This window comes from Erythrolamprus reginae, chromosome 2 (assembly GCF_031021105.1).
Source record: "Erythrolamprus reginae isolate rEryReg1 chromosome 2, rEryReg1.hap1, whole genome shotgun sequence".
NCBI lineage: Eukaryota > Metazoa > Chordata > Lepidosauria > Squamata > Dipsadidae > Erythrolamprus > Erythrolamprus reginae.
The window spans coordinates 169393293-169414626 of NC_091951.1; the positions used below are offsets into that span (position 1 = coordinate 169393293).

Here is a 21334-nt window from a genome sequence, read left to right on the forward strand (position 1 = left end):
AAATTTTACAAATGTTTTGAGAGCATTAGGAAAGTTTCTAGTATGGAAGAGTGGTCTGTTGGAAGATGTACTGATATACATCTTTCTTTTTTTTTGCCATGCACTCAAGAGCCCAATTGGGATTATTATCAGGAAATGTCTTATTCTGGGGAAAACAGGGTAGAAATATTGAATTAAGAATACAGTGGTACCTCTACCTAAGAATGCCTCTACTTAAGAACATTTCTAGATAAGAACCGGGTTGGTGGGGTTTTTTTGCTTCTTCTCAAGAACTATTTTCTACTTCAAACCCGAGCCTCTGAAACTGTAACCGGAAAGGCAGGGAGAAGCCTCTATGGAGCCTCTCTAGGAATCTCCTAGGAGGAAATAGGGCTGGAAAAGGCAGGGAGAAGGCTCTGTGGGGCCTCTCTAGGAATCTCCTGGGAGGAAACAGGCCGGAAAAGGCAGGGAGAAGCCTCCGTGGGGCCTCTCTAGGAATCTCCTGGGAGGAAACAGGGCCTCCACCCTCCCTGTGGTTTGCCCAATCGCATGCATTATTTGCTTTTACATTGATTCCTATGGGAAAAATTGCTGCTTCTTACAAACTTTTCTACTTAAGAACCTGGTCACGGAACCAATTAATTTCCTAAGTAGAGGTACCACTATATTTGATAAAGAAGGAAAAACAGTCAGTTAATTTCCCAATTAATTGTTTAAGTATTCCTCCCCAGAAAAAAAGGTAAATAGGTGAAGAATATCACAGAGGGCTAGAAAAGTGTCAGGAAAAACCTCAATAGCCGCTAAATGGGTGTTTTGTGAGTGGGCTTGTCTGCCATTTTGTGGAAGAGCCTATAGCACGATTGTAATATTCCCGAATAGTTTCACCAGTTCAGAAAGGTTGTTTATGCAGCAGGGATCCCCAAGTCCCAGGCTGTGCACCAATACTAGTCCATGGCCTGTTAGAAACTGGGCCATGGAAGCTTCATGTGTGTGAAGCTTCCACTGCCATTGATGTCTTTACTGCCAGTCCATGGAGCCAGAAAGATTGGGAGATGGCTGCTCTATGACACCAGAGGGGTACAAAACTATTTTTTCTGAGACCTTGGATAATCCTGTGTGTAATGCAAGTGACTCTGTTTCTTTATTCTCTTTCATTTTAGGTCCAAAAGAACAACCAATTCAGTGGATGGGAAACTGACAACAGGACATAATAATGAGGGAGAATTCTATTATGGTAAGATTATTTACTTTCTTAATGCCTGTTATAGATTTAGGCACGTCCTCAAAGAAGCTAGGAAATGCTGCCATCCACTGTGGAAATTGGCCCTTCTAACTTCATCTGCCCTGGTGACAAAGCAGAATAGGGATTTGGTCTGCACCAGAGGAGAACACCTCCTTTCATGCCAGCTTCCGGTAGGAGAAGTTCTGCAGGACTTCCGTGCTTAAGCTTCGGGTCCTATGAGTGATTATCCAAAGGCAAGTGAAATAGGGAAAGAAACAGACTTGAGATAACTGTCATCAAAGCTGCTCTTCTAGGGGAACAGCTTGCCTCCAGAAGTTGTGGAACACTCCAACACTGGAAGTTTTGAAGAAGATCTTGGATAACTATTTGGCTGAAGAGGTGTAGGGTTTCCTGCCTAAGCAGGGGGCTGGACTAGAAGACCTCCAAGGTCCCTTCCAACTCTGTTGTTGTTATTGTTGTTGTTATTGTTGTTGTTGTTATCATCCCCCACTTTTTTTCTGGAAGTAGCACCCTTTCAGTAAAGCTGCCCATGGTTTTACCAAATAATTTCCTTCCATTTCATCTCATGCTAGCCATAGGTTGATAGAGAAGTGAGAGCAATAGCATTTTGGCACAGAGAACTGTGACACTCCTGCTGCCCTGAAAATCAGTGGTTAAGGATCAAAAAGGAGACATGCACATAGCAGCCACCACTGGTGGCTCTCACCCTGGGGCTTGGTCCATTTTAGATTGACCAAATAACACAGCTTGTGGCTGGAAAAAGCTGGTAAGCACAACTGAATTCTTCAATGTTGAAAATGTTTGTTTATTTATTATTAGAGTTGAAGGTGACCTTGCAGGTCATCCTACATCATTCCAGCCAAATGGCAGTACAATCTCCTCTTGAAAATGTCTAAAGTTGGGGAGTTCACAACCTCCGCTGGTAGGCCGTTCCACTGGTTGATCGCTCTCACCATCAGGAAATTCTTTCTGATCTCCAGGTTGAATCTTTCCTTGGTCAGCTTCCAACCGTTGTTCCTCGTCCGGCCTTCTGGTGCCCTGGAAAATAGTGTGTCCCTCTCCTCTCCGTGACAACCCCTTAAGTACCTGTATACAGCTATCATGTCCCCCCTAGCCCTTCTTTTCACTAGACTATCCATGCCCAGTTCCAGCAACCTTTCCTCGTATGGCCTGGTCTCTAGTCCTGTTATCATTTTAGTTGCTTTTACTATTGTTGTTGGTGCCTCTCCTCTAAATTCACTTGGTGGATCCTCTCCAGTGGTGGGTTGCTCCCAGTTCTGTGAACCGGTAGAAGCGGTGATAGGAGGCTCCGCCCATCCACACGGGATGCTTCTATGCATATGGAGAAGCTACTGCGCATGTACAGAAGTGTTGCATGTGGGCACAAACTGGTAGCAAGGGGTTTTAGAACCCACTACTAGTCCTCTCCAATCTGCAATTAGCAGATTGTGTGGAAGAATCCTTTCTTTTGTAATGCCAATGAAATGCCAACATTGACAAGATGATGAAGACAATGATAATGGTTCGGTCTTGTCCCAAGATCATTAATGCCTCTTGGTTCAGTGTAATAGTTGTGTTAATGTAACCAAACATGGGGCAGTCATGGGGAATTACTGATGGGTGCATTTTTTCCAGGGGTAATTCCTTAGAGACTAGTTGATAGTTATAGCTGAAAATAAATGATGAGAATGATCAGAATATGAAATGGGTAAAAACACTCATTCTCTCTCTGGTGCTCATTTTTGTCTTTCTATCTTCATTTTTGTCATTCAGATTCAGGGTATAACGAAGATGGCGAAAAAAATCACATCAGTGCAAAAGAGGATAATAGAGGTAATCTCTTTGTTTGGGTTTCCATATCAAATTTTAACTTTTGATAATTTTCTCCTTGTATCCACCTATGGGAGCTGCCCCGAGTCTTCGGAGAGGGGCGGCATACAAATCTAATAAATTGAATTGAATTGAATAACCCTTGGCAAAAGGTTTTTTTTCCTCCTATGACAGTGATGGCGAACCTACGGCATGGGTGTCACAGGTGGCATGCAGAGCCATATCTGCTGGCACGTGAGCCATTGCCATAGCTCAGCTCAAATGTGCATGTGTGTGCTGGCCAGCTGATTTTTGGCTCACCCAGAGGCCCTAGGGAGGGTAAAAATGCCCTTCCCCAGCTCCAGGGAAGTCTTAGGAGCCTGGGGAGGGCGAAACACGAGCCTACTGGGCCCACCAGAAGTTGGGAAACAGGTCATTTCTGGCCTCCAAAGGGCCTCCAGGGGACAGGGGAAGGTGTTTTTGCCCTCCCCAGGCATTGAATTATGGGTGTGGGCACTCGTGCATGATAGCGTGGTAGCGCACGTACATGCTCTTCCGGCACCCAAGGAAAAAAAGTTCACCATGACTGTCCTGTGATGTTACTTTTATGCTCAACCCATGCACATCACATCCTTGAATTGCCTTTAGCTGTCATTTTGCTAAAGCCACACTTCCTTCCTTAAGCCAAGTTCACTTAGAGCAGTTTAGAGATGTGTAAAATGAATCAAGCCTGACTGACCATCCTTTTGCAGTGCAGTCAGGTAAAATAAAATAAACAGGGGAAAGTCTTTCTTTGTGGTCGCAGGAATTAACACCAGCTTAGTAGCACATAAGTTGAGAATAACAGAGTTGGAAGAACTTTGGAGGTCTTCTAGTGCAACTCCCTGCACAAATAGGAGCAGGGGTCTTCAAACTTGGCAACTTGAAGACTTGTGGACTTCAACTCCCAGAATTCTCCAGCCAGCTATGCTGGCTGGAGAATTCTGGGAGTTGAAGTCCACAAGTCTTCAAGTTGCCAAGTTTGAAGACCCCTGAATAGGAGACTTGGGTGTCAAACTTGATTTCACTGAGGATAGCGCTGGGCTGCTAGCTGGAACGCCTAATTGGGCTTGCCACCGCAGCTCTGGTGGTACCGTGAGTTCGAGCGGAATTATGCTTCTGCACCTGTACAGGTAGCATAATCGCGCATGGAGATGCAGGTGAACCTGTGTTCCAGAGAGTTTTTTGCTTCCGCGCATGCAGAGGAATAAAAAACCACACCCGAACACCTGCGTCTCCACACATTATTTTGCTACCTGCACAGGCGCAGAAGCATAATTCCGCTCAAACTCACAGTGCCTCCAGAGCTGCGGCAGCGAGCCCAATTACGCGTTCCGGCTAGCAGCATACCCCTGCCACAACTATCCTTGTTGCTCTTTTCTGCACTCTTTCTTGAGTCTCAATATCTTGGCGACCAAAACTGGATGCAGGATTCCAAGTGTGGTCTTACTATGGCTTTATAAAGTGGTCCTAATACTTCATGTGTCCTTGATTCTATCCCTCTCTTAATGGGGCTTATAATCAGTCCATCAATTAATAATTATGATACTGTATAGTCAATAAAGCCTATAATCAGGCAGGCAGGCAATCAAGGAGAAAAAGAAAGATTTACAGGATTGAAACGAAGAAATAAAGGATAAAACTAGAAAAAATAAGATATTTATAATATAAATACAAAATAAGCATTTAGATCTCCCCATTAATCACTGTAATGTAGGTAGGTTTTTACTGCATTATCACTGTATTAATATTTGTAATGTGTTGGTTGTTGGTTAGTTACACTTCTCAAAAAAAATATATACAAAAGAATGGTTATGCTGACACGTTTTTTCTTTCTTTCCATGAAACTATGGCTAAATGTGTTGCATTAAGGCCCACCATGTCTTATTATACTAGTTTATACATCATACCAAGCCATAAGGTATTTGCTGGAGGAAAATGCACATACAGTGGTACCTCTACTTAAGAACTTTCCTAGATAAGAACAGGGTGTTCACGATTTTTTTGCCTCTTCTTAAGAACCATTTTCTAGTTAAGAACCTGAGCCCGGAAAAATTTCCCAGGAAATTTTAGAGCGGCACAAAGACCCAGCCAGTTTCCTGCCATTCCCCCTGGGTTTCTCTCTGGCGCAGTGTACGGGAGGTAGCCACACGCCAGTTGTATGGGAGGCGTGTGCTCCTCCTCGCCGCATCAGAATCACTCTTTTTTTTAAAGCCTTAAAGTTTTGGATTTTTTTGATTCGGCAGTGACTGTCCTCCTCCTCTTCTTCCTCTTCTTCCTCCCATCCAAATTCGGAGCTTTTATTTCTTTCCTAATGGGTTTGCACGGATTACTTGCTTTTACATTGATTCCTATGGGAAAAATTGCTTCTATGTACAAACTTTTCTACTTAAGAACCTGGTCACGGAACGAATTAAGTTCTTAAGTAGAGGTACCACTGTATTTAGTCATTTAGACAAATGCCTTCATTTTTTATAAAGTCAGTGCGAATAAGATCAACTTGAACCAAAGATAGGCATGTGCAACTTCTCAATTGTTTTGGAGCGCAACAGAAACAAAAGTTTTCTTACTCTGCTTGTGGCAGGATCTGACCTTGAGGCTCCTGAAGTGGAATATACAGAAGTACAAGTATCGGTGCCTGACCCTTACCGAGGTAAGGAGGATGTCTTCGGACACAGTGTGTCCAGAACAGCTGCGAGATTGATGGGTAGTTCCTGAAATCGTTTTTATTTTCCAGAAACAGCCACAATGAGGCCTGGATAAACAGGAAGAAATATAGCCCCCGTCTCAAGAGCCAGCAGCTCTTCTAGATTGTTTATGTAACCGGCCGTTTATCCTGTTCATTGTGACAAGATGGCCACCTGCACAGAAACGTTAGCCTGAAAAAGCTATCAAAACTATGCTGTTCAGCTCTGCATTCAGCCTTTTGAACAGCAGATTAAATCAAACATTGAACAAGTGGGCCCTTCTAGTTTCCTGCTCTTTCCAATGGCTGCCTTGCAATTGGGTCTGTAAGCTTCCCTTTTCTTCCAGAGTAGAGGGGTTTGGGTGGAGAGGAGGAGGAAGAGAGAAAAGAAATCAGACTATGGGACACCGGGACAAGAAACAACATCATAATCTTTCTCTTGATGCAAACAAATCCATATTCAAACAAATCCATATCCATACCTGGTGTCTCTTAGGGCAGTGTTTCCCAACCTTGTCCACTTGAAGTCCAGATATCTTCAAGTGGACAAGATTGGGAAACACTGTCTTAGGGGGTCCTACATTCCATCCCTCAAGGCTGCCTAGTAGGTCTGTGGATCACTTCACTATATCTATTTTCCAGGGCTTGAGTTCTGCTCATCTATGGTATGATGTCTGCCTATGGAATTATTTTTCCCTATTGACTAACTTAGAGAGCAATATGTGTCCCCAGTCCACGCAAAACTATCCTTCAGGGCCTATATCTCTTGTCCTCCTGAAGCCTTAATTGGAGTATTTCCATCCTGCCATTCTTTCAATCAATGATAGCTCTAAAAGGCTTGTGTGACGACCTCCAGCAGACAAATAAATGGATTGGTGTGAGCAGGAATATACCCCATTCCCTGGTGAGGGGGGCAGTGGTGAAATCTATTTATCTTCCCTACTGTTTCGGAAGTGTGTGCTTTGCTTGCGACCCCCCTGTGCACACTTTTTCACCCGCTGCGCATGTGCAGAGTGCTTAGCACATGTGAAAAGGGTTAAAAACAAGAAAATTGTGACGTTCGAGAGGGTGGATGGAACCTCACATTGCTGCCACTACAGGTTCTCTGAACCACCAGCTGTCACTACTACTGGTGCGCCCGAACCGGGCCAAACTGGTAGCGTATCACCCCTGCATGGGGGAGTAGCATAAAGGTGCTAAGGACCAATTTATTTGGCCAGTTTGGAGACAGCAAAAATGCCCCACCCCAATTATTATTTTTTTATTCATTTAGTTTGTCCAGATAACAAGATAGCAGGTATAAATATGAATATGAATACAGTAAATACAGGGTATGAATAAATGGAGACAATAGGACAGGGACGATAGGCACGCTGGTGCTGTTATGTATGCCCCTTATAGACCTCTTAGGAATGAGATCCACAATAAACAATTTAATGTTGAAGCTATGCAAGTTTGATGAAGTAACAATGGAGTTAAGTAGAGCATTCCAGGCATTGACCACTCTGTTGCTGAAATTGTATTTTCTGAAATTGAGTTTGGAGCAGTTTACCTTGACTTTGTATCCCATTGTACGCTCGTGTATTATTACGGTTAAAGCTGAAGTAATTGACAGGTAGGATATTGTAGCAGATAATTTTGTGTACTACACTTAGGTTAAACATTAGGTGGTGTAGTTGTAGGTTTTCCAAGCCCAAAATTCCAAGCTTGGTGGCATAAGGTATTTTGTTGTGAGCAGCGGAGTAGTGTATTCTTCTCGTGAAATACCTCAGGGCTCGTTCAATTGTATTAATGTCTGATATACAGTGTGGATTCCAGGTAGGCGAACTGTATCCGAGAACTGGTCTAGCAAAGCTTTTGTATGCCCTGGTTAGCAGTACAATATTGCCAAAGAAGAAATTTTGCAAGATTAGGTTGACAACTCTTAATGCCTTTTTGGCAACAGTGTTACAGATAAGTACTCCAAGGTCCTTGACAGAGTGAGGGTCGTCTATGACAGTGTTTTTCAACCAGTGTGCCGCGGCACACTAGTATGCCGCGAGACATGGTCAGGTGTGCCGCGAAGCTCAGAGAGAAAGAAAGAAAGAGAGAGACAGAGCGAGAGAGAGAGAAAGAGAACAAGAGAGAGAGAGAATGAGAACAAGAGAAAGCAAGAGAGAGAGAAAGAGAGAGAGAACAAGAGAGAGAGAGAAAGAGAGAGAGAGATTGAAAGAGGGAGAGATCAAGAGAAAAAGACATAGAGGGAGGTAGGGTGGGAGAGAGAAAGAGCAAAAAAGAGAGGAAGGACAGAAGAGAAAGAAAGAGGGTTGGAGAGAGAGAGAAAGAAAGAGGAAGGAAGGGAGAGAAAGAGGGAGAAAGAAATAGAGCGAAAGGGAGGGAGAGAGAGATAATTTTTTTGTCCAAACTTTTTTTAGGGCCCCCCCCCCCGCTCAATGTGCCTCAGGGTTTCGTAAATGTAAAAATGTGCCGCGGCTCAAAAAAGGTTGAAAATCACTGGCCTACGAGGTTGTATTCGCCCAGTCAATTGGCTCAATTTAGTCAACCAAATGTCTTGGAATTTCTCTCAGCAGATTTGAAGACACATCTGGTAATGCCTTGAATCCAGAGTCTTAGGTATGAGCAACCGAGGCAAGGTTGTGATTAGTTCATTTCAGTTTTGTGAGTGCCTGTTTATGTATGAACTTAAAAAGCAGGCCACACCTTAACAGAGCTTTTCGGGCCTCCTAAGCATAAGGGATGGTCTCATTTGATATTTTAAACAGAAATCCTTAAAAGGTTAAAAAATAACACTCCCAAGCTGTCATGCCAGCACATTTCCTTTCTTCTACAAAACAAGACTGAATGTCTCACTTCCAGGTTTGCATACCGTTCCAATTTCTCCCCCCCCCCCTCTCCTACGTGCAATCAGTTTGGTGCAGACACTTAATAATGGCATCTTGGTCGTTATTAAAAATGTATCATTGTATATGGTGTTATTAAAAGCGCAGGACCCTCTCATAAAAAATAAATGAGGAATGAGTGATGGCTATGCTTTCTTGGATAAAATTCGTTAGCCTATTGTTTTATGAAAGATTTGTAATGGGGAAGAAGATACAGAAGGAGCCATCTAGGTCACCAATGTTGCATTTCGATCAGGAGAATAAGTTGCGAGAGAATTAATTGCCTGAATTAAAGATGTTGTTTATTAGACACATTCATAACAATCTTGCAGGAGGACGGGGAAAAATAGGAAGAAATAAATTCTGTTCACATTTGCAAGAGATAACTGACATATCATTTCCACACAAGTGGTTTATAGCGTTTTCTGGAGTCATCCAATCATTATTCTGCAAACATAACCGCAATGAGAACAGGCTATATATTATTTCATCAAGGGCTGAGTGGTGCTATGAAGATGCCAGAAGCCAAGGATTCACTGATGCAGAAATGACTTCTGCAGATTAAACCATGGTTCAGTGCCTTACCCACTAGTTAGACTAAACAAAATAGAAGTTAATGCTTCCCTCAGATATATTGGAAGCAGCTCATTGATCAGCTTCACAGCCACCTTTATAGTTTATTTTGACCCATTTAAAGATTGTTTCTACACTGATTTTATTTTACAGCTCCTGTAACGAATAATGAGACAGTTTATACTGAAATAAGAAAAACTATTAATGGTAAGTAAACAAATGGGGAAAAAATAGATACAAAAGTTAAGTATCTCTGCCTGGTACTTTTACACCTATTTTTTAAAGAAAGAAAAAAACCCCCAATGAATTCATAAGTTGCAAACTCACACCAGACATAATGAATATTCTTGGAAATAAGTCTCATGAAATTCTGTGGAATTTAAGTTCTGAATTCATATCTGCATAGGATTATAGGAGAGCAACTAAGGTTTATAATTTTTCTGAGAGTAAATCCTATTAATGGGATTAACTTCTGAGTAGCTATAAAGTCGGGGATTACTATGCAGGCAGTTATTAAACTACTCATCAACGTCATGCTGACGGTACATTGCAGTTCATCCTTTATGACATATCTGGTGTTATTTTTGTTACAATTATTTTGATCTCTCTGAAGTTCTTTGTAAGGAGTCATGTAAGCTTGATGTCATCATAAATTGTAGTTTTAAAACTTCCCTTGTTGGTCATCCAAACGAAACACCCCATTATTGTTTCCTATACCTTATTTTTCTTCCCATTTTTAAGGATGGTAAATTGTACTGTGGCACGCTGGTTGTGGAGAATGGGCCGCATTGAGCTGTCCTATTCTGCTCCAGCGTGCCACGAATCTTGTCTTTTTAGAGTCTTGTGAAGGCTGGGCCACCCAACTGATTATGTGTCAGCTCTTCACAGCCACACAGATAGATTTTCTCCATGACAATAACTCTGCTAAACAAATAATCCCCCTCAACACTGTCAAACTATTCACTGAGGCTACATGACTATTACTATTAGTCTTTTCATCATTCCTATCACCCATCTCCTCACACTTATGACTATATGAATGTAACTTGTTGCTGGTATCCTTACGATTTATATTATTATTGATTGTTTCCTGATTGCTTATTTGTACCATATGGCAATCATTAAGTGTTGCCTCTCATGATTCTTGACAAATATATCTTTTCTTTTATGTACACTGAGAACATGTGCACCAAAGACAAATTCCTTGTGTGTCCAATCACACTTGGCCAATAAAGAATTCTATTCTGTTCTGTTCTATTCTATTCTGTTCTGTTCTATTCTATAATTTTTGAGCCATAAAACATTCTATTCTATTCTATTCTATTCTACTCTATTCTACTCTACTCTACTCTACTCTATTCTATTTTTTCTATAATTTTTGAGCCATAAAGCATTCTATTCTATTCTTCTATTTTATTCTAATTAGGGATAGATTGATCCTTCAGATCTTTTAGCTGGGCAGCCATCAACACTGTAAATGAATCTATCCATCCTTTCTGTTGGTTGTCCTTTTCTTCTCTTTCCTTCCATCATTCCCAGGATTAGATCCTTTCCCAGAGAGCTAGGTCTTTGCATAGTGTCCAAAGTAAGATAATTTGAGCCTGGTCATTTGTGCCTCAAATGAAAAACTTTTGTTGATTTCTTTGATACTTTAATTGTTTATTTCAGGACTGTTATTGTTCAGGTACACAGTTTATTTTTATCTAAGGATGAATGGCAATCTTTCATTAATTTGCACAGGAAACCGCGCATGTCACTTTGTACACCTTTGGCAAATGTACAACTTTTTATGTTCCCAAATATGGGGTGGTAATCTCTACCTCTATGTTAATCTTATAACCAATAATATTTTATTCAGAGTGTTTTCTTTTTTTTATGCGAAAGCTTTTAAAATCAGATTTAAGTTTAAACTTTTGTTATGTTTTACTGAACTTTATCTTTTATAATTTTGGAAAAACTGATTTGGAAAAAAATGCATAAACTAAAAAAACAACCTCCTCAAATATAGAAATGAAAATATAAGGAATAAGTGGATCTCTCGCTCACTGTCTCTTTTCTATATTAGTATTTATGCCCTAAGAATTTTGGAATAATATTCCAGGAAAGCTGTTATCTTCCCTGCTCCTAGGAGAGGTATTTGTAACTTTTATGGACTACCAATGTTGGTGGGAGAGAGGAGGAAGAGATCAGAGAGCAGATATTTGGTGAACCATGAAAATAAAGGTCTTTTCAGTCTATAAACATATAAACATGCCTAACTTGGAGGTAGAGTGGTATCAGCTGGGAGGTAATGTCAATATGATCAGTCCTTAATTTACCACAATAATTGAGCCCAGAATTATGTTAACCTACCCAACATGGGATCATGCAGGAGGGGCGCATGACCATTTACAATAGCCAGGGTGCTCCTAAGGACATTAAGCACCTCTTCTGTGGGTATCATAACTTTGAATTGTTGTAAAATGCCTGGTCATTAAATGGGGAGTGCCTATAAATGTTTCCATGCCCCAAAGGTGCTTTTTCCAAAAGGCATCTGGGCTTCCTTGTTGAAACAAAGAAAGTCCAGTTGCCTTTTGGAAAAGAAAAAGCACTTTTGGGACAACTATGACATTGCTGATTGAGAATCTCAATAGACATTTCTTAGAATTCCAATTTTGGCTTAATTTAACTTTAACTGTATAGTCTGGAGGACAGATGGAAAAGGGGGGACATGATCGAAACATTTAAATATGTTAAAGGGTAAAATAAGTTACAGGAGGGAAGTGTTTTTAATAGGAAAGTGAACACAAGAACAAGGGGACACAATCTGAAGTTAGTTGGGGGAAAAATCAAAAGCAACATGAGAAAATATTATTTTACTGAATGAGTAGTAGTTCCTTGGAACAAACTTCCAGCAGACGTGGTTGGTAAATCCACAGTAACTGAATTTAAACATGCCTGGGATAAACATATATCCATCCTAAGATAAAATACAGAAAATAGTATAAGGGCAGACTAGATGGATCATGAGGTCTTTTTCTGCCGTCAGTCTTCTATGTTTCTATGTTTAAGGAATTACTGGTAGCAGGATTTTTCTTTCTCTTTCCACCTCCTGACAGAGGCCTGATAAAATTCTACATTTCCTTTTTGCATCATCACCTAGGGTGAAGTAGAGGTTGCTGTATTTTATGCAACAGATCTCTTTTGGGAAAATGTATATAAAACAAATTTAATTACTCCATCAATCTAAATGAGCTTGTGAAAGGCAGGTCTTGCTTCCAAACTTTTAAAATCAGTAAATTCATTTGTTGTAAGGAAGAGAATTTGTTTAATCAACATCACTTGATTAAAAATGTGATCTGGATTTGATTGGCGAGAAACACCTTTTAATTTTATATTCCACCTTCTCTCTTGCACATATCCGGATGCAACTTCAGTTATTTTTGGAAACGTAGTAAGAATGTATTGTTCTAATTACATCTGTTTTTCCTGTGGGATACACAGGAAAAGTGTTTCAAACAGATAAGCAGGACATCACACAACATTAAAAGCAGTTTGGAAGTTTATTATGTTACTTATTGAAACATAACTATGTTGACTTTAATTATGAAGATATTTCATAATGATATTTATTTAAAAACACACATTCCGCCCATACAGGAAAATCAACGAAATAAAGAGGTGAGGAAATATCTTGGCCTATGAACTCCATTTAAAAGCTCCACTAGCTTCTCAGATTATAAGAAGCAGAGACTGTGAGTTCTAGTCCTTCCTTAAGCATGAAAGCTGGAAGGGTTACTTTGGTCACTCTCTCCAGGTATCTTCATTGCCCTGAGTCGTTTATAAAAATAATAAAGGGGGGGGGGAGTGTGGCCTTCTGGACTAACAAATCTTCTGAAGTAACAATTTCCAGAGAATTCACCATTCTCTTTTTATAAATATTTTCTTTATTAAGTTTTCACATATAATTCAAATCACACATTATTCCGTTTTACAGATTATAAACCATCTCTATTAACATTCTTATAGTAGATTTTTACCTGTTACATTCCATGATATACATTATATTTCATACTTTTATATTCTAATATTTATTACGTTCACTAACTGGTAAATAAAACTTTTTACAAGGTATCTGTAGATTGTTTCAATTGTACTATTGCTTCATATTATATTATTTCTATATTCTCTTTTGAACCCATTCATGCCATTTTTGCCATGTTCGTTTTGATTCCATGATTTTGTTTCCCTTGATTGAGTTAGTGAGTTCGTCCATCTCCACGCATGTATATATCTTATCTAAGAATTCACCATTCTCAAACAGCATGCTCAATGCCAATGTCAACAGTCCCGTTTCAATCATAATTAGAAAATGTATACTTATGTTATTTGCCAGTGTAGATTTCTAATATGTTGTAAGCCACCCTGAGTCTCAGGATAAGGACAGCATAGAAATCAAATCAAATCAAATATAATCAAATCAAATCAATCAATCTTATTTCTGCTCTTAGTTACATTGGCCACGGAAAATAATTCAATGACATGAACATGGCTACTACCGTATTATCCCCTTAGTATTTTCTTCACATTGCTCATCCCAAGGTCCTTCTGTCTTCCTAAGGTTTGTCCTCAAGAATTTCTATCATCCATATTACTGGCCTCTGAAACCAGTCCAACCTGTCAATATCCTTTTGGAAATGTCCAGTATCCAATATCTTTTTGTAAATGTGCCCAGAATCACACACACGACTCTGGGCATGGTCTCAACAGCATTAGAAATTCTTCTATTTCTGATAGCAGAATTCATTATGTTTCCTTTGCTGGAACATTTCTGCTGTAACCAACACAACCTTGGTTATTGCCTATAATATTTTCACAAAATTATATATTTACTCGGCTTATATTTGGTTCCTACTGATCTCTTTCCGTTCCGTTTTGGCTATTGGACACAACCATCGATGTACGTGTAAAGCCATGTCTGTGACTTTAGAAATGTGTTTCATGAGCTGGTAAAGTATATTTTGGTCTAGCAATACATTAGGTTCATTATCTTTTTTTTTTTTTTAAATTGCTATAACACCAGCCCGCCCCAAAGTTTTTCTAATCAACAAACTACTCATTTGTGCTATGCGCTGGAAAAATGACTCAGTTTTTAGGCGGCAGGTTTTGTGTCGAGACAGGAAGAGCTCAGCTTAACGTTCTGCCACCCACAACACTCTGTGGAAAAACAAATAGCACCAGGCATGAGAAAACCTTGTTGCATTTTTGCAGAGCTCTAGAAAATTGTTGTGCCAATTTCCTGCTTCCAAATTCCAGACCTTCAAAGGAGGCTGATATATGAGTCGAGATCCTTCCTAGCAAATACCAGCCTTGTTTGGAATCCCATGAAAGTGCTAAACATCATTTTGAAATGAGCCATGGTGGCACAGTGGTTAAAATATAGTACTGCAAGCTACTTCTGCTGACTGCTAGTTGCAGTTTGGCAGTTCAATTCTTACTGGCTCAAGGTTGACTCAGTCTTCCATCCTTCCGAGGTGGGTAAAAGAGGACCCAGATTGTTGGGGACAATATGCTGACCCTGTTTAAGAGAGGGCTGTAAGGTATTACTGGGGATGCTGTCAAAGTCCCTAGTGAAGACAATGTCCTCAAAAGGGGCTAAGAGCAACCCAGCCATGTGGGGTCACTCACTCACGCGAATCCTAGAAAGAAAACCTGGACACATTCTCTCTCTGGGTCAAGTGATATGGTGTAGAGCCATGTACCCCTTTTTATTTGGGAACATAAGGAAATGGGGGATAATTACATATACATGTCAAATGATACATTCAAGAACATAACTTCAAACATATCTTTTGAGTTCTTCCTTTTCCCATAGATATCAAGAAACAATTTCCTAGAGACTTTCTAGGAGCAGATGTTCCTCACACCTAATTTCTCTGAAGTCTTCTGCCTTATCTCACTAATCTTCCTTAATCACCCTATCGTCCTGTTGTATGCTTCAGGCAACGTAAATCCCCCCCTTTGATCCTATAACGTCCTGTCCAGAGTGATGAAAACTTTGTTTATTGTGAGATGTTTATTTGAGCCCTTTTGTTTCCCTGTTGTAATTGCCAGGAATGCAGATTAGGTGAGTTTAGTGCCCTCTTGTCCTGGATATAGAATCAGGGTAAGCAGAGTATTTTTATGCTAGAGGTCCAGATATATAATTATAATACAATCCTATTCTAACATATTTCATGCTATACTGCAACATACTACGAAGCGGTATACAGTGATCCCTCGATTTTCGCGATCTCGATCTTCGCGAAACGCTATATCGCGATTTTTCAAAAAATATTAATTAAAAATATTTTCCCACCCGATGACGTCACTCTCTTCCTTTCTCATCTTTCTTTCTCTCTCTCTTTCTCTATCTTGCTTCTTCCTCTCTCACACTCTCTTCCTCCCTCTCTCATCTCTTTCTTTCCTTCTCTCTCTTTCTCTATCTCTCCCCCTCTTGCTCTCGAGCGGCGCGTGGGTGGCGGGGAAGACCCAGGGAAGGTTCCTTCGGCCGCCCAGCAGCTGATCTGCTCAGCAGCGCCGCAGCAGCGAGGAGCCGAAGATCCTGGTTTCCCCTTTGCGTGGGATATTTCAAAATATAATACAGGTAGACTTCAATTTATGATCACAATGGAGTCCCAAATTTCTGTTGCTAAGCAAGACAGCTGTTAAAGGAAATTTCCCCCATTTTGCAATCTTCCTTGTTACATTTGTTAAGTAGTCACTACAGTTGTTAAGTTAGTAACATGGTTGTTAAGTGAATCTGCCTTCTCCATTGCTTGTCAGAATGTCACAAAAAGTTATCCCATGACCCCAGAATACTGCAACCATCATCAATATATGCCAGATACTGCTAAGTATCTGAATTTCAATCATGTGATCATGGGGATACTGCACTGGTCATAAGTATGAAAAACAGTCATTATAACTCACTTTTTTCCATGGCCCTTGTAACTTCAAAAGGTCATTAAATTAACTGTTTTCAATAGAGGACCAGCTGTACACACAATCAAGACAGACCGGCAGGTGAGGAGGGGGGGCAGTTCGAATCTCCAGGGGGAGTTGATTCCAGAGGGCCGGGGCCGCCACAGAGAAGGCTCTTCCCCTGGGCCCCGCCAGACGACATTGTTTAGCTGACGGGACCCAGAGAAGGCCAACTCTGTGGGACCTAATCGGCCACTGGGATTCATGCGGCAGAAGGCAGTCCTGTAGGTATAGGTAAATTTGGATAGTAAGACAGTGAGACAGGGACGGTAGGCACAATGGTGCGTTTATGCACCATTCATTATTATTATGAGGCATTTATTGTTATATTGTAACAGTCATAAGTGTGAAAAGTGGTCATAAGTCATTTTTTTTCCAGTGCTGCTATAATTTCAAATGGTCACTACAGAAATACTGTAGTTGTAAATCAAGGATTACCTGTAAGCAGTTCAAATTTTTCATGAACACTGAATGAGCAACTGAATGAAGGATGAGCATTACAGTCTAAATAGCTAATGCAGTAGTTAATCAAGATAACCAGCTAATGGGATACGGTAATAACAGGAAATGCAGCACCATCACATCTGGGGAGTGCTAGATTGAGGAAAGCTGATTTAAAGTGATGTAAAGCCACATTGGGAGATGAAATAATTTATCTGTTTTAGTATTAACATAGATTATGCAGCAAATAATACAGTCTGCATTGGTTGCCGATCAATTTCCGGTCACAATTCAAAGTGTTGGTTATGACCTATAAAGCCCTTCATGGCATCGGACCAGATTATCTCAGGGACCGCCTTCTGCGGCACGAATCCCAGCGACCAGTTAGGTCCCACAGAGTGGGTCTTCTCCGGGTCCCATCAACTAAACAATGCCGCTTGGCGGGACCCAGGGGAAGAGCCTTCTCTGTGGCGGCCCCAGCCCTCTGGAACCAGCTCCCCCCAGATATCAGAGTTGCCCCCACCCTCCTTGCCTTTCGCAAGCTCCTTAAAACCCACCTCTGTCGTCACGCATGGGGGAATTGAAATTTTTCCCTTCCCCCTAGGCTTATAGAATTTATACATGGTATGCTTGTTTGTATGACTGGTCTCTTAAATTGGGGTTTTTTAGATTATTTTTTAATATTAGATTTGTTACATTGTCTTCTTTATTGTTGTTAGTTGCCCCGAGTCTTCGGAGAGGGACGGCATACAAATCTAATAGATAGATAGATAGATAGATAGATAGATAGATAGATAGATAGATAGATAGATAGATAGATAGATAGATAGATAAATAACAAATTAGAGTTTCTTTGTCATAAAGTATTGCTTTACTCACTGATATAGGGTGAGTAAAACTTGGGATATCCATTGATTTCTTCCTCCCCCCCCTCAATTATTCACCTCCCATAAAATTAACAAATCACCTTTCATTTGGAGCTCTGAAAATATACAAAATTTATAATTTCCTCCTTCCTGGCAAGACAATAGTTAGCACGCTACAAAAGTCTTTGGTAATTTATTTCAGATTTGTTATTTCAAATGACTCTTTGATCTTAAGCGGTTGAAGGGGATTATTGTTCTGGGGCTTATCTTCTTTACAAAAATCACAATTGCTTTCCATGTCTTACTGTTGCTTTGTTAGTGGAGAGCACGCTGGCTGGGGGTTATGGAAGGTGAAGTCAAACTCATCAAATTGGAGAAGGCTGAACAAAAGGTTGAGCCACATCCTCTGTCTGGTTTTTCTTGCCAAGTATATATCTGAGTATATATCTGAGCAAGGAGCCTCTATTTTTCTGAATAAACAATTGGAGAAGAGCCTGGGATCGATATGAGCTTCTAACATTTGAAGGTGCCGGCCACGGGAATGCTACAACTGAAGGCAAACAGCCCTCCCCCAGGGAGGCACAGGGTGCCATAATTGCCACATCAAAATGAAGCAACGGAGAAGATTTTCTCAATGAGACGACCTCTATTGTATTGAGATCTCTCCTTTTATTGTATTTCACTTTTCCTGACATGTGGTACAGAATAACCAATCCGCGAACGCCACATACATTAAGCCATCCCCCAACTACCATGCACGCATGCGCTGTATAAGGCAACCTCCTCGTGACTTCCCTATCCTGGATTGTGTGTTTACTGATGATTAGCAAAGGAATGAGAATAAGGCATATATTTCCTTATATGGAAGTTAGCTATAGGTTTTCTTCATGTTGTATATCAAGTTAATTATTTTCCACACGGTCATGGATTCTGCAACTTGCTTACTCAGCCTAGACTCTTGCTCCCTTTCTATAGAGGAAGAATAAGGTTTTATTCAGCACCCAATTAGGCTAAAACATCACCCTTCAGCAATATTCCATCCCAAAGTTCAGTGCCTATGAACCTATGATTACAACACACAACCGTCATGCCGTAAGGAATATTCTTCTGGGTTCAGCTCCAAGTGGGAACAAGACACTGGATTCATGGAGGTTGCTTGGAAAAAAAAGTTTAAAGGAGGACATGACCACATGGCATGAGCTCCTGAACAGCAAAGGTGGATCATAGGCTTCCACATGTTGGGTGAAGAGAAAAAAGGCCAAGATGCTGAGAGTTCCTTTTTTATATACCAGAGGTGGGTTTCTATCGATGCAGTCCACCGATTGCACAATTTGCATGTGAAGGCTCCAGTGCTGTCTTTGAGCATGCGCAGAAGGAAAATTGTCCCTCTGAGCATGCGCAGAAGCAAAATCGTCTGAGGGGACGCACGTGTGTACATCAGCATAGCAAGCGAGCACGTGTGCAAAATGTTGTGATGCGTTTGCAGTACACTGGTAGGAAGGTAAGAGGAACCTGCCCTTGTTTTATACCCTCACCTGGGCCCCGCCCCAGGGGCCTCCTGCAACTGTACAAGAAATGCACTCTGATTGGCTGTCAGACTCCCATGGGGCCATACAGGGGCAACTCTGTAGGCTGTGGTTTTTGAGTTCAAGTTTGACTGAGCCTTGCTGGGTGGTGGTGTAATGAAAGCACTTTGGACAATTCCTAATATGGCTGTCTGAAAGAGGTAGATCTTTGTTATGTAGAATAGACTGGTCCAGGCTATTAACAAAGATGGGGGGGATGAGTGAGCTGGGCCATTCCTTGATGGCACATTGACAAAGGTGGGGGCTACTAAGAGTGAGGTTTTTTCCTGCCTAAAAGCATGTTTGGCTGCCGATCAGTTTTCGGTCACAATTCAAAGTGTTGGTAATGACCTTTAAAGCCCTACATGGCATTGGACCAGAATACCTCCAGAACCACCTTCTACCGCACGAATCCCAGCGGCCAATAAGGTCCCACAGAGTTGGCCTTCTCTGGGTCCCATCAACCAAACAATGTCATTTGGCGGGCCCCAGGGGAAGAGCCTTCTCTGTGGCGGCCCCGTCCCTCTGGAATCAACTCCCCCCAGAGATTAGAACGGTCCCCACCCTCCTTGTCTTTTGCAAATTACTCAAGACCCACCTTTATCACCAGGCATGGGGGAACTGAGACATCCTCTCCCAGGCTTTTATATTTTATGTTTAGTATGTATGTGTTGTATGGTTTTAAATTGCTGGGGTTTTAGATATGTTTTATTTTAATATTAGATTTGTTTCACTGTTATATTGTTTCTATTACTGTTGTGAGCCGCCCTGAGTCTTCGGAGAGGGACGGCATACAAATATAATAAATAATAATAATAATAATAATAATAATAATGATGATGATGATGTTTTCTGGGGATATTCTATATAACATTCTGCCTTTTAAATATTTCCTAGGATATTTTGTTTTTTCTAGGAGAGGGGTGGGTGCTAACTTCCTACAGTGATAAGTGTGAAAAATGGTCCCAAGGCACCTTTTTTCAGTGCCATTGTAACAAGAGGTGGTATTCACTTACCGTTTCTACCAGTTTGCAAATGTAAGCATGCACGCATGCGCACGGCTTCAAAACATGCAAAAATAGGACAGCATAGCCCGGGACGAGTGGGCAAGCTGCAGAATACCACTTCTGGTTATAACTTCAGTCTTTAAATGAATGGTTGTAAATCAATGATGATCTGTAGAAAGAAACTCAGAGGTATTCTGCTTTGATTCTCTGGAGAAAATGAAAAATGCAATCAGATTTTCATGATTTTGATATAGACCAATTCAATTGAGTTACATAATTCTTGTGAAGGATGTTTGCTTAGTCCAGGGCTTTCAAACCTGTACCCCACGGACCAAATGCATGACATGCTGGCTGTGCCCACACCCGGTTTAGCAAAGGGAAAAAGAGACCCAATACGTCATGTGACACCACTGTGATGACGTGAATTTGGCACCCCTGGCTTAGTCTATTCAAGGGGCTGACACATGCATTTCATTTTTTCTCTTTTCCCACAAGTACCATTTTTGGTGGTCTGTTGGGCTGACAAAAAGTAACTAATCAAAATCAATTCCTTGAGTTTCCATGGCTGACAAGTGAATTTATTTGGAGCGTGAGTTTTGTGGGAGAGTTGCATAGGGGGTATCAGGAATAGCCTTAAAAGACCAAAAGAAGACCCAAGAAGACAATCAGATAAGAGGGCCTTGAGCCCTCGTCAAGAAAATACCTTGAGATAACATCTCAGATGGAGATCTCTAATTCCCACAAGGTGAGGAAAGGCACATTCGGACTTGCATGTCTCTTTTGCTCTAGCTGTTACAGTACTGTTATTCTGTTTTTCTAAGAATCCTGTGAACTATAGTTGGATGAGTGTAGTGGAATGTAGTCTGGATTCCCAGGAGGGAGGGGCTGCATTCAAGAGGGAAAGGAGGCAGGGATGAAGGGAAGGTTTGGTTGAGAGGAAGAGAGTTAAAACAGGCCCTCCCTAGGGGTTTAGGACATTTTGCTTCCGCCAGTTGGATGAAGCTCTTTCTTCCGCAGCAGCTGATCGGCCGCTGCATTCTCGCCCAAAGGCCCCTAGCTCTTTGCCCCAGCCCTTTCGTCACAAAAATCCACATTCAGCCACAGCCTTTTGGCCACATGGGACACTTCGCCACCATCCAATCAGAACGGTTCTTACAAAATGCTACTTTTGGAAGGAAAGAATGGGACAGTTTGCTCTTTCATACACACACACACACACCAGTTGAATGATAGAGATGGAAGGGG

At 41.1% G+C, this 21334-nt stretch overlaps 1 protein-coding gene across 1 annotated transcript in view; it reads left to right on the forward strand.

Moving 5' to 3' along the window:
* Positions 1-21334, forward strand: part of PECAM1 (platelet and endothelial cell adhesion molecule 1) — a 68890-nt gene that overhangs the window by 38586 nt on the left and 8970 nt on the right. The window contains exons 11-14 of the mRNA XM_070740359.1: positions 1140-1213; positions 2996-3055; positions 5655-5723; positions 9362-9415. Coding sequence (XP_070596460.1) covers positions 1140-1213; positions 2996-3055; positions 5655-5723; positions 9362-9415 — 257 coding nt within the window. The remainder of the gene's footprint in view (positions 1-1139; positions 1214-2995; positions 3056-5654; positions 5724-9361; positions 9416-21334) is intronic.